This window comes from Aspergillus eucalypticola (assembly GCF_003184535.1).
Source record: "Aspergillus eucalypticola CBS 122712 chromosome Unknown BO83scaffold_5, whole genome shotgun sequence".
Lineage (NCBI taxonomy): Eukaryota > Fungi > Ascomycota > Eurotiomycetes > Eurotiales > Aspergillaceae > Aspergillus > Aspergillus eucalypticola.
The window spans coordinates 1-14,845 of record NW_020290279.1 but is presented as its reverse complement, the minus strand read 5'-3'; the positions used below and the strand labels follow the sequence as shown (position 1 = coordinate 14,845).

The following is a 14,845-nucleotide window of genomic DNA, read 5'->3' as shown; positions in this document are numbered from 1 at the left end:
TCGTGCCTAATGATATTTACGAAGATCAAGATGACTTTATATGAGGCGCGGGATTTCATGATTCTCACCTACAAGAGTCGCTACTCAATTCTGACTATATATAACGTCTCATTTGGTGGTATTGTTTCAACAACATTGTCATGCAAGGCATATCTTTGGGTGGATCCCTTTAGAGCCTAGATTATGTGAAAAGAGCCCATATAGACCCAGGAATCAGTATCGTATCATTGATCTCTGTATTATACACTCCTATACATGGACCTGTAATTGTAGGCTTGTGATGTCTCGGCTAATTACTCGTGATACAACGAAATGCTTCAGAAGGAGTGACGCAAAGCTGGCTGGTCATTGCGGCTATCGTCTGGAGCACACAAGTAGACAGACTCCTTGTATGTGTTAGGAGAAAATATAGTTCGTCCGTAGGACATTGTTGTTTATCGCCTGTTTTGATTCGTCGTTACTATGTATACCTAGCTTTCATAGACCACGAGCGACAATGAACTTATATCACCTTGACAGTTTCTATCCGAAATCAACTTAGCGGTTATACCGAATACACTACACATCGTTTCTCGATAGCCAATGGCATTTTTCTTCCCCCTGGGGGAAGCGCAATGATCAAACCAGCATATTTATCAAGTCAAAAGAATGTCATAGCCATCTTTCTGGATATATACAGCGTCTGCCATATTAGCGTACTTTCGACGCACCAGCTCGAATATCACCAAGCCTGCACTAGTGCTAGGTACTTGACGGATGGCGTCCCTTGCAAACCCACGGAACAGCCAACGACGCCAGCCACCTGCTCTGGATGCCTTTCTCTTGCATCTCTTCAAGGTTTCTTGGTACGCAGAGTAATACAGGCGTAGCATTTCCCGTCTTGAGGGATGAAGACTCGCTTGATGGTCAATGTATTCCAGGCGAGCAACATGGAGACTTTGGATAGCACTTAGCGGGTGCTGTATACTCTGTTGAGCAACTGAAGCTGCAACACCTGCAGCCATCAAGAAACATGGCTCCAGAGCATAATGTGGTCTTATGAGCGGTACGCCGCGGTCACTCGATTGGATGTGCTGTAACTGTTCCGCGTAATGAGTCCGCCGTGAGCCGTAGTACCAGGTCAGAAATGAATAGTAGGCCTGCGACTTCACGAACTCGAAGAAAGAGAAAAATACTGCATAACCAAAAGCGTCGCGAGTGAAGGATAAACCCCACCCTGCGAATATACCACGAACTCCAATTTGATTGAGTTTATGGCGGCCATAATGCCACATGCTCTTGTATGGGCCCTCAAGCAAGTCACTCGCTCGGAGACGGACCTGAAGCGCATCCAGAGGAGCGGCTACTACTGACTGAATTGTACCCGCTATGAACCCAGCTGCAAATGTGTTTGAAGGAGGAGCAGGCGGATATACGCGTTTGATGCCTTGGGACGCCGGTTCGTACAAAGCGCCAAGGACTTGTAGATATGACGTGTAAAGGACGGCTCCAATTCTATCTATAACAGTTAGACAACCCAGGCAACCAAATTCGAGACTAGGTAGACCAACCCAGCATTCGCTAGGAGAGGTGGCATAACTTGATTAGGGATGAAGCGCCACCCATATGTGCGTACGGCATGGACAAGTAACCCCGGAGTAGTTGTGTGCAGAGACCAACCGGTTTTCGCAGAATGAGGATTGACAGCTCTAGCGAAGGCCTAGCGAAATAACAGGAAGAGCCATATATATCAGTGGACATGGACTCCAGAGATCAGTGCAACCGGGCCGGCGAAGGAACAATGCAACCGCATACCATATAACTGAACAAGAGCATGGGCTGTCAGTGACTGAAGGGACAATACTTATGAGACAGACTAGTATCATACTCAACTCGGGTGCGAAAAAATGCCTTGATAGGTGCTCTGAAGTAGAATGCAACCAATTGTGCACTAAGAGCCCGCACCCCCGCAGCAGAGGCACCAGTAGCTGCATTCTGTCGCGATTTTCTGCGTGACGGATTCCCCGAGTCCAAGCTCGAGGTATGATCAAATGCGGGTAATGTTTGAGTAGTGGCCATGCTGAGGCGTGTGAGAAAGCATTAGAGGTGACAGTTTATCAGTGATATACAAATATAAGCATAGCGCTTATTCCAATGACATTGCCAGCCCGCGCTGCAAGATTCCATGAAAGATGTTCCTAATCAGAGGCACATCATACACTGAATGAGGGCTAACTCGTAAGGTGAGGATAGCTATTATGAAAAATGTTGATGACTAAATAGAATGGCAGCTTCATATGAGGAGCGTAGAAGTGAATAGCCCACGAGATACTGAAGAAGTCAATGTCCGAGATGAAATATTTAGCCTTAAGGTGGAGAGGTACTAAGCATGTAAGGGTACTTTTGAGCAAACAACTCAAACACCGCTGATTTGTCAGGAACACTTGAGCGAACGCGCTTTCGGAGGTTTCGCGTTTGCGCTACCCTATCTTAGTTTCTTCTACAGAAGTAAGAGCTAGTCGATGAGTCTCAATCTACTTTCTTCCATTGCTCAAGTGAAGATATCCTCCAGTATATCTCTTTCTTTACCTTCCGCAAATCTAGTACATTGAATTTCTCAATACGAAACTTCGCTCACTGACCTCCACTAAATCTCACCCTACCTTCTAAGGTTCCTACGGGGACTTTCTGCACAAGCTGAAGTGTTTACGCCAAGCTGGCAGGCTGCACCGATTGATATACTCACATCATGGCCGAAGAGATTGTGATAGACAAATCTACTTTCTTCAATAGATTATCAAGCTTCTATAATGCATGGAAAGCCGACAAACGATCTAGTCATGCCAATTTCGGTGGGGTGTCGTCGATCGTGATCCTAATGGGCAAAACCGACGAAGCGAACAGCTTTCAGAAGAACAACGCAATGCACGTATGTCTTTCATTACCTTTTAATCCTATTCTTGTCGGCTCACCTGCCACCATAAATAGTTCTGGCTCCTTGGCTATGAATTTCCGGCCACGCTTCTTGTTTTTACGACGGAGATGGTGTATGTGGTGACTACCGCGAAAAAAGGTGAGTTCTATCATAAGATATGAATTTAGCATGGCCTCGATGACTGACATGCACATTTTGTTTGCAGCCAAGCACCTTGAACCCTTGAAGGGTGGCAAGATTCCGGTGGAGATATTAGTGACATCCAAGACTCCAGATGAGAAGATGAAATCTTTCGAAAAGTGCATTGACGTTATCAAAAATGCCGGTGTGAGTCCTACTGTCCTCAGCGTTAGCGATCTTGGATGGAACTGACTGTCCTGAAATGATAAGAAAAAAGTTGGCGTATTGCCGAAAGACACAACCGCAGGTCCTTTCGCAGAAGATTGGAAGAAGGCTTATGCAACATTGTCAAATGAAGTTGAGGAAGTTGATATTTCGCCCGCTCTTTCAGCTACTCTCTCTGTCAAGGATACTGATGAATTAGTAAGTTTTAAATGTCTTCGGATGTGTGACTGGCTGACACGACAAAGGTATCTATACGTAATGCATCGCGGGCATGCAGTGGTCTGATGTCTGAGTACTTCGTGGATGAAATGTCCCGCCTACTTGATGAAGAGAAGCAGATGAGCCACAAAGCTCTTTCAATGCGGATTGATGCGAAAATAGACGACGCAAAATTCTTCAACAAGTTAGCGAAATTGCCGGCCGAATTTGACCCCCAACAAATCGATTGGGCATATGGACCAGTGATCCAAAGTGGAGGGAAATATGATCTCAAGCTGACTGCGATATCCGACAACAACAATTTGCAGCCGGGAATAATAATTGCTGGCTTCGGCATTCGTTACAAGACCTACAGTTCGATGATTGCACGCACCTACCTAGTTGACCCGACGAAAACTCAGGAGGCAAATTACGCCTTTCTACTAAACGTCCGCGAAGCGATTTTGAAAGACGTCCGTGACGGGGCCGTGGCTAAGGACCTATACAGCAAGGCGATGAATATGGTTCGGACAAAGAAGCCTGAGCTTGAATCTCATTTCCTGAAGACCGTCGGCGCTGGCATAGGAATTGAGCTTCGAGACGCTAATATGGTTCTTAACGGAAAGAACGATAAAGTTTTGAAGAGCGGAATGACATTTGCTGTCACAGTTGGTCTGACTGACGTTGAAGACGCGAGCATCAAAGACAAGAATAGAACCGTTTATTCGATGATCATTACAGACACTGTTCGCGTCGGAGAAACCGGGCCTCTGGTGTTTACGAAAGATGCTGGTGTTGACATGGACTCTGTATCGTTCTACTTTGGGGATGAAGAAGAGCCACAGAGACCAGTAAAGGAGAAGAAGGAGGCGAAATCAAGCTCTGTTGCCAATAGGAATGTTACGAGAACGAAGCTTCGTGCTGAAAGACCCACTCAGATTAATGAAGGTGCCGAAGCACGGCGACGTGAGCATCAAAAGGAGTTGGCTGGCAAAAAGACCAAGGAAGGTCTGGACAGATTTGCCGGTACGACTGGCGATGATAACGGAGTCACACAGAAAAAGTTCAAGAGATTCGAGTCTTACAAGAGAGACAATCAGCTCCCAACGAGGGTGAAAGACCTAACCGTTTATGTAGATCAGAAGGCTTCCACGGTTATTGTGCCAATTATGGGTCGGCCAGTACCCTTCCATATTAACACGATCAAAAATGCTAGCAAAAGTGACGAGGGAGAGTATGCGTACCTCCGAATCAATTTTCTTTCACCGGGTCAAGGCGTGGGCCGAAAGGATGATCAGCCTTTCGAAGACCTCTCCGCACATTTTCTGCGCAATTTGACACTCCGGTCCAAGGACAACGACCGACTGGCCCAGATCGCTCAAGACATCACAGAACTTCGAAAGAATGCTCTGCGGCGGGAACAAGAGAAGAAGGAAATGGAAGATGTGGTAGAACAAGACAAGTTGGTTGAAATCAGGAGTAAGTATTGCTACTCAACCATCTGAATGCACGGGAACTGACTAGGTTAGATCGTCGTCCTGTAAAACTGCCTGATGTATACCTTCGGCCTCCTTTGGATGGTAAACGTGTTCCAGGGGAAGTTGAGATCCATCAGAACGGTCTTCGTTACATGTCACCTTTTCGAAATGAACATGTAGATGTCCTGTTCAGCAACGTGAAGCACTTGTTTTTCCAACCTTGCGCTCACGAATTGATTGTTCTGATACATGTTCATCTGAAAACACCTATCATGATAGGGAAAAGGAAGACCAGAGATGTGCAGTTCTACCGGGAGGCAACCGAAATGCAGTTTGATGAAACCGGCAATCGTAGGCGCAAGCATCGTTATGGGGATGAAGAGGAGTTCGAAGCCGAACAGGAAGAGAGACGGCGGAGAGCCGCTCTGGATCGGGAGTTCAAGGCTTTCGCCGAAAAGATTGCAGATGCCGGAAAAGACGAAAGCGTGGATGTTGACATCCCTTTCAGAGAAATTGGTTTCACTGGCGTACCAAACCGCTCTAACGTTTTGATCCAACCCACAACAGATGCTCTCGTCCAATTGACAGAGCCGCCCTTCCTGGTGATTACTCTGAATGAGGTAGAAATTGCTCATTTAGAGAGAGTACAGGTAAGTGCGAATTTTACCACTGGTATTTTCCTGCTGCTAATGTCACTAGTTTGGACTCAAAAACTTTGACCTGGTTTTTGTTTTCAAGGATTTCCACAGGGCCCCTGTTCATATCAATACAATCCCTGTTGAATCGCTAGAGGGTGTTAAAGACTGGCTAGATTCTGTTGATATCGCATTCACAGAGGGTCCACTGAACTTAAACTGGACAACAATCATGAAGACAGTCGTAAGTGACCCATACGGTTTCTTCGCTGATGGGGGCTGGTCATTCTTGGCCGCAGAGTCGGATTCAGAGGGCGGATCAGACGAAGACGAGGAGTCCGCGTTTGAGCTTTCTGAATCAGAGCTGGCGGCGGCCGACGAGAGTTCAGAAGACGACAGTGAATTCGACGATGATGCCAGTGCCGAGGCTAGCGATGACTTCAGTGCCGATGAAGAGAGTGGCGAAGACTGGGACGAACTCGAAACGAAGGCAAAGAAAAAGGACAGGGAAAGTGGTCTGGATGATGAAGATCGTGGGAAAAAGCGCAAGCGATGATCTGATCCCGCATACTACATGACAGCTAGCTGTGAATTTCGAACAAGTGGCCTTTAATTTGCATCAATCGCTATTTAATACTTGAATTGTACGAGATGTTCATAAATTGTAATCGTCAGTTCCCAAGGAACTCGAGGGGCCAGTAATGAGACATTAATATTCGTGCTGCCATTCTTTTCTATCTATAGCTGGTATATGTGCAAATTATATATACCCCTGCATGCGTCCGTCACTTCCCTTCCCGCATAGCGGACCACATGCTCCTCATCCTCTCAGCTTGATCTGGAGTAAAACTCTCATAACAGTCATCAGATGAATAGTCCATAAAATTATGGATTGCATCAAGGCCAGGAAGATCTGGGCATGAATCCTTCTCGGCGGGGCATCCGCTCGTAGGCTCAGATTGCTCAGGGGTGTCATCAATGTAATCTCCTTCATTATCAGGGGAGCACGATTCACCTTCGAACGTGTGCAGCAGCCCATTCCAATGGCCAACCTCGTGAACCGCTGTGCCGCCCTGGTTGTACTGCGCTAAACTACCACCCGGCATGGTATCGGCTAACACGTTACAACCATCCTTGATGTAACTAGAACGAGGGCTGCTGGAATTCACGCTCGGGTCAGGCAACGTACAGAAGCCAAGGACAGTTGTTGATGATTGATCCGAGACATCTGTTCGTCGATTGCCGATATAGGGAAAGCCCCGAGAAGTGTCGTCGGAAGACGCCTGAAGATCTGTTTGGAAATAGACATTTAAAGTACTATAATTGCCCCTTCGTAGGGCATTCTTCATCCCCAATTCGTCATCATTCCGCGCCCAAGAGTCATTTATATGGCGAGTAATGCCCTCCAACCGATAGCTGATAGTCGCACTTTCATATGCCTTCTGAAGATAGGAAAGCTAGAAGTTGTTAGTCCAAAACAGGATATTGCGCAGGCATAAGTCAACAAATCAACGGTGACGGACCTGACTGGTGATCATGTCGTCTGATACTGTGTTGGATGCTTCATTGCTGCTTACGATATGAAACCATGTCTCGATTTCAATCATAGACACCACCTCCCGGCTTTCCTCAGCGGTGCTGCCACGTTGGGCCTGTAGATCATACAATCTCCTGTGCTCTGCTCGGAGTGACTCATCGGGCGCCGGTGTGGAGCAAAAGTCACGTCCAGAGAGCAGTGCGCTGCATCTGGTTGAAAGATTGGCAACAACAATGGCGGTAAAGAGCGCGTGTAAGTTGAGTAACAATGTCATATTGTGTATAAGGCAGTGAAGATTTTCTATTGCACCGAAGACAAGAGACGAGGTGAGAGATATAAGATCATAAGCCACATTGCCAACCGCTACGTGGAATCTGTAAAGATCCCAAACAATCCCCCGTGTCAGGAATGCTGCATGCCAGGGAAATGTCCCACAGAAGGGATACACGCGTTTCGCCGAGAAGATTGACACTCTCCCAGATCGCGCCAATAGGAAGGGCACAGCGACTAGCAGGTGCGGTTTATTTTTCCTAGATAGACGGATGTGTCGAAAACTATCATAAAACATAGGCCCACGGGAGATACCTGTGGGTATCAGATCCTGTTTAGGAACGCCACCTACAAACGCCTAGTAAAACAACACTGTAAGTTAGGTCCGTAGACCAAGAAGAGCATGAGCAGAACCAACATCGATGAACAATAAGTGAAGGGGAAGGTGAAAGTATGCTTCTCAAGTAGCATGAGAACCAAATCTGCCATCCCGTCCGGTTGCCACAGCCGAGCTCTCCTGCTCATTGTTCCAGGTCAGGTAAGTGTGGTCGCCAAGTTTCCTAATAAATCAGCCTAGGCACGGACAAAACACGTTAAGTTCACCGAATCTCCTTACCTCGGCCGAACAAGATGTGCAATGGTGAATAATGCCCCGAGAACAATGCATAGTCCACCTACAACGACGTAGGCAATACCCATGAATGGGTTTTGCCCGCCCATCACAGTCCGTGTTGATATGAGTATCGATTTAGTACCTCCGTACTCGGTGACAGGGAAGCCTGTGCGCGTTTTAGCGTTGACCTTGATGTTGAGTTGGATCTGGAAGCTTACGGTCTTCAATGTCCAATTGATAGATTCCTGCAGTCATTGCCGTTGTGTCGTTTCTGCGGGATAGCTTACTGAAAGCCGGCAGCGCAGCAGTTCTCATCCATACCATAAACTCTTCGTCTTCATGAAGATTAGGTATACCGTCGACATAACCGTTAGGGTATCGATCGTGCCAATTAGGCGGAGGAACCACCTGCCATTTATTATACTGAGTCTTCTTGATGAGCTGCTTGTCACTGTCCCAAGCAATGCCTTTATTAGTCATGTTGTAGGTCTCAGCAGTCACACCATTGTTAATAAGCTTTGGGCTGCGGATGGTATCGTTAAATTGAGAATTGGCTATAAGGCCGCATGGATAATATGCTTTGCCAGTTGAGGAGTCAAGTTTGAGGGGGTCACAAGAGCCACCATCTATGGTGCTGTTGTCAACTGCTTTTCCTTTCAACTGATCTGTGTCCATGGACTTAACGTATCTCCGATGGTTCTGATAGAAGTTCGTTAAGCGGTAATATAGAAGCACAGGCGGCTCCAAGGTATCCGGAATCTCAAACATCAATCGACAGACTGTAGTTCCGCTCTCATTGAATCTTTGCCACGTTGGAATGGAATGATCGCCTGATGATTTGAACGAAGATTTAACTTGGTCCGAAATAGAGGCTGCATAGGAGGTGGGCGCCTTCTCAGCACATTCAGAATAGTCTATGACAATCTCTTGTACCTGGTGATCGCTCGTCGGTTATTGAGAAGAAACTCTATGGGAGGTATTACATACCTGTGAACTGGCCCATAGCAGGAGACCACCAATGGGGGCGAATATCACACCAATAACAAAAAAAAGAGGCAGTACGCTCTTTGGGGTCAATATTGGTCTATATGCGTCAGCACGAGGGCAAAGTATACCATCAAAGTAACTTACTGCCAGGCTTTCAGGCGCTGCTGTCTGAACGCAGTATCTGTGGTAATAGACTAGAGTTAGTAAAGAATGGTCCATCTCATTCACAACGAGGCAAAAGTCTCACTTGCTGGTCTCCTGTTCTTAGACTTCTTATCGTCAGCTCCCCCCCTATGTTCTTGCTCGTCCAAAGACTCCGCACGGGTCGCTTCGGGATGGGACATTGTTGTTCAAATCATCCATTAAATGGCCTGGGCAATTACTACAGCAGTTGCAGAAGCAGTAGAAGAAGTGATATTTTGAAAGAGTAATTATAAAGATGGATAGAGAGTGAGTGTGAATGATGGTGGCGCAGGCTTAGCAGGCGACGGGATTGCGTAATTGGCGGGCTTTGACATCCCGACATCCGCTTGGGGGATACTGTTACATTGTCATGAACATTATTTTTTGTTCTCGGACGCTCCGAAGATTCTGATCCGCTCAAAAGCAGTGCATGAATTGTCACTGTTACAATACTGACTATGCTACCCCACTGTAAACTTATTGTTGGAAACATGTCAATTGAGCAACGAGAAACAATCTACCACTCTAATGAAAACTAGACGCCATGGCAAGCCGTCGGCATAATGATCGGGAGAACGACATGAGAGACAGAACCTAACCTATCGCAGCCAATTGTTCCAGCCCTTGAGAAACAATAACGCCAGACAAAAAAAAAAGCAAGGGTAATTGAAAGCTGTCTGAAGACGCCAGGTGTTGAATCGAATCAATAACATCCGTATTTGATGGCCTAACGCAGCGAAAGGCAAATGGGGAAAAGAAAGAGCAATATAACACCGTATGCAGCCTTGCCACTTGTTGCAGAGAATCCAGCTATGCTCAGTGACAAATGTAAGTACCGTACCAATATCCGATGGCTAATTGACGGGCGCGAAAGTTGTGAGTTGAGAAATGCAATTGGACTAATGATGGTACAGGCATGCGACCACGTCTCTGACGCATCATTACCAGTATATCAATGGGGAAGGCAGGTCATCGGGATCCACAGGGTTCAACAGTTCCAAGCATATTATCTTCGATACTGTCGAAAATGTTCGGGATCGAACCAACCAACCCGCTCATACGCCGTCCAGAGCTTGCTTGCTTTATTGACATCAATCTTGCAAGCCTGCTGAGCATCGGTCTTTCGAAATTCCTTACCAACATTCAAAGCCTTCACGCGGGCTTCGAAAATGCGACGCTTGCTGCATAGGTAGGTCGCACATGAAAGCCTTAAAGTGGCAGCAAGGTTGAGCTCTGCAGAGCTCAGCAAATGCCGATCCGGATCATGGCTAAGATCTAACACTTGGCCTTTCCAATCTGCCTTTAGTGCCTTTGCGTTGCCTCCAAGGGTCTCTATTGAGGGGCAATAGTCCTTGATGGAATTGTAATCTGTATCATCCCGGTTTGTGCCTATGGCGCGAGGCGGCTTGGCACTCGACGGGGGTGAGTCAAATGTATCGAGGATCCTTTGCTTCGGTGTGGACTTTGGCGTCCGCTTTACCCTTGGTGTCCGTTGCAGACGAGGCTGGGCAGCAACTGCCCTTTTTGCAGGAGCCGGAGCGATCTTCTTCAGCTTCGCATCCATAGCACGTGGACGACACCGATTCATCATCAAAAGCTGGCGTTCTAAGGTCTCCCGCTCTTCCCTAGCCCATGCTGCTGGGTTCCGGTTAAATTGGGCAGATACAATCGGCACGCATGAAAGAGCTAGAAGATATTCGTCACGCGTCGGCTTGTTAAGTTTATTTTCAAATCTCGCCATGTGAGAATTTATATGCTGGTCAACCAACGCTTCCGCAGATGGGGGGAGCATGGACCCAAACAACGGCTCATCAGTGGCAATATCAGTAAGGCCTTCGTGGCGGGGAAAGAGAACAGGGTCCCTGGAGGAACCGACGACGGCATCCTTATCAATCGGTTCTGGTCCATTCGATCGCCGTTTCTTATTCCCAGTATAGGGAGTGACTGGCGGCGATGGCAAGTTCATTTCCGACTGTGTTCGCTTGTGATCACTCGGCATGGGAGGAAGCCTCACTTCATGGTTATACGGCGGATCCTGAGCCATTGTATACGGTGAGATTGTGGTGGGACTGAAGCTCTCGAGGGGCTTAGTCTCTGGGGGGGACATTAAACTCGAAACAGACGGCAGACGACTCATATTGACCTTATTACCACGACTGGTCAAAGAAGCAGCAGTGAATGAGGTCATCGCCTGAAACAATCTGATGGTTTGATTGCTTCACAATGGGAAAGTGAGCAGAATGTGTGATGGGACGACTAGCTGAGAATAAATACAACGCGAAATCTGCTTCTGAGGTCAGTTTCAGGCAGTCATCTGTTTGAAGGCGAAAGAACGTTTGTACGCTGATGAGATGGTGATATGGAAGTCAATGGAACAGATGTTTGGCAATAATGTTGGCAGACACACGTGCAAATGATTTGTCAGGGCCGCCTCTTTGTCTGGTGGCAATAAATGGATATTGGTTGGGTCTCGGCGATAAGGCTCACAATGGCCGAGTAGGCTAGAGTTACTGAGTATGAGTAATCAATCTATTTTTCCTGGTGTTCCGTATTGCGTGTCCAAGTTTACTCGAAAATTTGGGTTCCTTGAGGAGCAGAATCAATTAAGACTTGTAGGACAGCGAGCTGGTTCCTATCGACGGGTAAGAACCGGCACTCAGGCGTATGAGTCAATGTGCCGGATGGGAACTACTAGTAGCAGTAATGAAATACATCAACATTGTTCATGCGGGGTTGGCGCGTGGCAGTAAAGGGGAACCGTGCCAGCGTCTAATCCCAAACGCCTAACACCGGATAGCTGGGAGCAAGATCAGAGGTTGAGGCTGGTGACCTAGCGCTTGAGCAATTACAAGTCAAATATGAATCAGAAGGAACGGCCTGGCGCTTTGACAGCGAATGATACGATGTTATGGGAAAGCCATATGATGAGAGGGTTTGGTAAATGATCTACCACATGACGACAACAGCCATGGGAAAAGCGGGGTCGAGTACTGATTACTCTGTAATAAATAGAAAAAGGGGGGTGGAGCGCAAAGGCTGTTGGCTGTCTGTTTGGGATCCATTGAGGGGCACCAATTCCGTTTAGCGGTGTACCCACCAATGGCTACTTCTTGTGACTTGGTAGGCTTTCTCCGGCATGTTAGGCTGAAAACTATGACTATCTTCGTACTGTGGACGGACTTAACAAAAGTCAGATCATCTGTTGCTGCATCGCAGCCTAATATACAGTAGCTGACACTGAGCCCCACAGATTCCATTGTTGCCTGACAAGTCAGACTGGGCATCCTTCATGACCTCCTTAGACAACGTATTGTACACAGAGAGGAAGGGGGAGGGGGAGGGTACTTAGCCGTCGATGAGAGTTGTGATGCAGTGGATCCGTTGACCCTTGCATGAATAACAACTAGTGGGGTGTATGTACTTACAGTTCTCTGATCAACAGCCGGACAATCAGCCGTCATCCGTCCTTCATAGATATAGTACAGGCAATGAATATATTTAATATGATAATCTATATACGGATTACCAACAGACAATTATAACTGCTTGCTTCGCTCGTACTGATTCTGATAATTTGGCAACCTAAACAACTTGCCCACTCAGCTGAGTAAGGTCCCAGTCATCATTTCCCCTACATATAACCATCTACTTCATATTGGCAAAAGGATGTCCGGAGGTGTGCTCCAACAGTCATTAACAAGCGCTAGTGGTTTAGTGGTAAGCTTACAATCTTACATATATTCAATATGTTATACTTACAATAAAAGGCATTAACCGTAAAATGGAGCTATTTGATCTGACCTTTCTTATGCAAATATTCGTTAATGCAATTCTTATAATGTTACTTGTGTATCTTTTTGCTCGTCTATTTGTTAGAAGCGGAGCAGCCGGCTGGCTGCAACCCGGCAGGTTAGACGATTCGCGCAGTGCTATTAGTCATATGATTCAGGTAAGATTATATGACTAAACTTTTTAAAATATGAGTCTTTCAAATCTATGGGTGGAAAGTGATCAGTTCTGAGTAAATCAGTATTTATTATTACTATGGTGGCATCAAAACAATAATTATTATTAGATCTTATATTATTAGTTATTCTGCAGACTTGAGATAATATCTATATAACAAATATTAGGAAACTCATTTAAAACCATATGATCCTGTCTTATTAGATAGCTATATTTTAAATTTATATTATCAATAACCATGACTCTCTTATCTTATTAATCATATATAAAATAATCATTTTCATTAATGATCAGGCTGTAATCTAGACCTGTATTAATTATTGAAGTGATATTAACTATAATTATGCCAGCTGGTTGAATGTATGTTATTAATATTTAAACTAGAATATTAAATATAAATATAAGAAAGGAGGAAGTTTGAAATATATATATATACAAATATTAAATATAGACAAGTAAAATGAAATACATAATAGTTATTATATATTTTTATTACATAACTTATTATATTATTTTTTGAGACTAGTCATTCTTAGTCAGAAGCATAGTATTGTTTTTATGCTTTGATATAAGTTTATTCATTTTAGTAGCAGTAAACTGCTGTAGCAGTTATTTATAAAAGCTAAAATGAATAGAATATTTGATATAATAATTTCATAAAGATAATTTTCAAAGTTTCCAGCTAGATATTATATATAATTAAGCTTATTTAAAAAAGATATTATTAAAATCCTTTACTATGAATAATTATAATATAATTGAAAACTTAAATTTTGAAAAGATTTATTTAACTTAATTGTTAATCTTAGTAAAAATAGCAGTAACGCAGGATTCTGAATTTAATCATATAGAATCCTTAATAGATTATATAAATAAAATTATTCAAAGTAAAAGATTATATATATATATATATATATTATATCAGAAAATAAAAATTATATATATCTCTTGTTTTATTAATAATTAGAACAGTGTTACGGACCCCTGCTAGTTAATCTACTAGTAAGGCGGACTCGCCAGGCAGAAAGCGCCGATAAGGGCAGCGCTCGGGCAAAGCCAAGTTGTTATTTAGTACAATTCCCGATTACCTTTACGACGCCCAGAACGGCCACGCATCACGTGATCACGGTATACACACGGATCTATGGTATATGGTATACCATCCCGGTCTACAACTACCATGGCGGTATACGACAGACCTAATGGTATATGATATGGTATACGGAGGATAGGATATATAAGGACACTCCTTCATGTACTTAGTTAGTTCTGTTCTTCGTGCTCAATAACACTGTCTTTAAGTAACCATACATTTGGAAGCTTAGCGATAGAACACTCGTCCGCACTTACTTACGGATAGCTGCGCGGCACTATCTGGCCTTACTTCTCTTCTCGTGTCCAAGACCAGTTGTCCTTAGATAGTCATCAGCCTGATACTTCCTCGACCCAGTTCGACGGTACGTATACCAGTGAAGCTAAGCTAACCGGGACAGAGAAGCGATCCTAGGGTTTGACACATTGAGCACCAGTCAGTACGAGTGTTCACCAGTTATAACCATCCATCATGTCGACTACTTCAAGTTCACCGCGCACTCCGCAGCAGGGCTCCAGTGCCCAAGGAGGAGGGCAACAGCAAGGCCCGACGACGCAGGAATTGATGGGTATGGTTAGTCAGTTGCAAGAAAGCATCACTGCCCTGGAGCAACGGAACCAGTTACT

General features: G+C 45.2%; 6 protein-coding genes across 6 annotated transcripts; 2 read left to right on the top strand and 4 right to left on the bottom strand.

Moving 5' to 3' along the window:
• Nucleotides 1–443: 443 nt before the first annotated feature.
• On the bottom strand, nucleotides 444–2,324 carry BO83DRAFT_354776 (putative mitochondrial carrier protein). Its single transcript, XM_025529113.1, has 4 exons — nucleotides 1,868–2,324; nucleotides 1,795–1,801; nucleotides 1,551–1,699; nucleotides 444–1,494 (listed from the first exon to the last, which is right to left on the bottom strand). The coding sequence occupies exons 1-4, from the start codon at nucleotides 2,056–2,058 to the stop codon at nucleotides 636–638; spliced, it is 1,206 nt and encodes a 401-aa protein (XP_025390904.1). The 5' UTR covers nucleotides 2,059–2,324; the 3' UTR covers nucleotides 444–635.
• A 158-nt stretch (nucleotides 2,325–2,482) lies between these two features.
• spt16 (chromatin-remodeling protein SPT16) lies at nucleotides 2,483–6,218 on the top strand. Its single transcript, XM_025535841.1, has 7 exons — nucleotides 2,483–2,908; nucleotides 2,968–3,052; nucleotides 3,120–3,241; nucleotides 3,305–3,457; nucleotides 3,505–4,936; nucleotides 4,987–5,585; nucleotides 5,635–6,218. Exons 1-7 carry the CDS (start codon nucleotides 2,729–2,731, stop codon nucleotides 6,124–6,126), a joined length of 3,063 nt encoding a protein of 1,020 aa, XP_025390903.1. The 5' UTR covers nucleotides 2,483–2,728; the 3' UTR covers nucleotides 6,127–6,218.
• A 137-nt stretch (nucleotides 6,219–6,355) lies between these two features.
• BO83DRAFT_306683 (zinc metalloprotease) lies at nucleotides 6,356–7,381 on the bottom strand (the record flags this gene model as incomplete). Its single annotated transcript, XM_025527306.1, has 2 exons — nucleotides 6,356–7,027; nucleotides 7,094–7,381. 2 exons carry the CDS (start codon nucleotides 7,379–7,381, stop codon nucleotides 6,356–6,358), a joined length of 960 nt encoding a protein of 319 aa, XP_025390902.1.
• Nucleotides 7,382–7,837: 456 nt separating this feature from the next.
• On the bottom strand, nucleotides 7,838–9,321 carry BO83DRAFT_307046 (CDC50/LEM3 family protein; the record flags this gene model as incomplete). Its single annotated transcript, XM_025527323.1, has 6 exons — nucleotides 7,838–7,937; nucleotides 7,994–8,156; nucleotides 8,209–8,923; nucleotides 8,978–9,074; nucleotides 9,122–9,158; nucleotides 9,225–9,321. The coding sequence occupies 6 exons, from the start codon at nucleotides 9,319–9,321 to the stop codon at nucleotides 7,838–7,840; spliced, it is 1,209 nt and encodes a 402-aa protein (XP_025390901.1).
• A 588-nt stretch (nucleotides 9,322–9,909) lies between these two features.
• Nucleotides 9,910–11,537, bottom strand: BO83DRAFT_194419 (SWIRM domain-containing protein). Its single transcript, XM_025526584.1, has 2 exons — nucleotides 11,495–11,537; nucleotides 9,910–11,444 (listed from the first exon to the last, which is right to left on the bottom strand). The coding sequence occupies exon 2, from the start codon at nucleotides 11,346–11,348 to the stop codon at nucleotides 10,167–10,169; it is 1,182 nt and encodes a 393-aa protein (XP_025390900.1). The 5' UTR covers nucleotides 11,349–11,444; nucleotides 11,495–11,537; the 3' UTR covers nucleotides 9,910–10,166.
• A 1,154-nt stretch (nucleotides 11,538–12,691) lies between these two features.
• BO83DRAFT_375698 (uncharacterized protein) lies at nucleotides 12,692–13,165 on the top strand (the record flags this gene model as incomplete). Its single annotated transcript, XM_025530525.1, has 2 exons — nucleotides 12,692–12,877; nucleotides 12,928–13,165. A coding segment is annotated over exon 2 (182 nt), but the record flags the coding sequence as incomplete, so codon positions are not given.
• Between the last annotated feature and the right edge of the window lie 1,680 nt (nucleotides 13,166–14,845).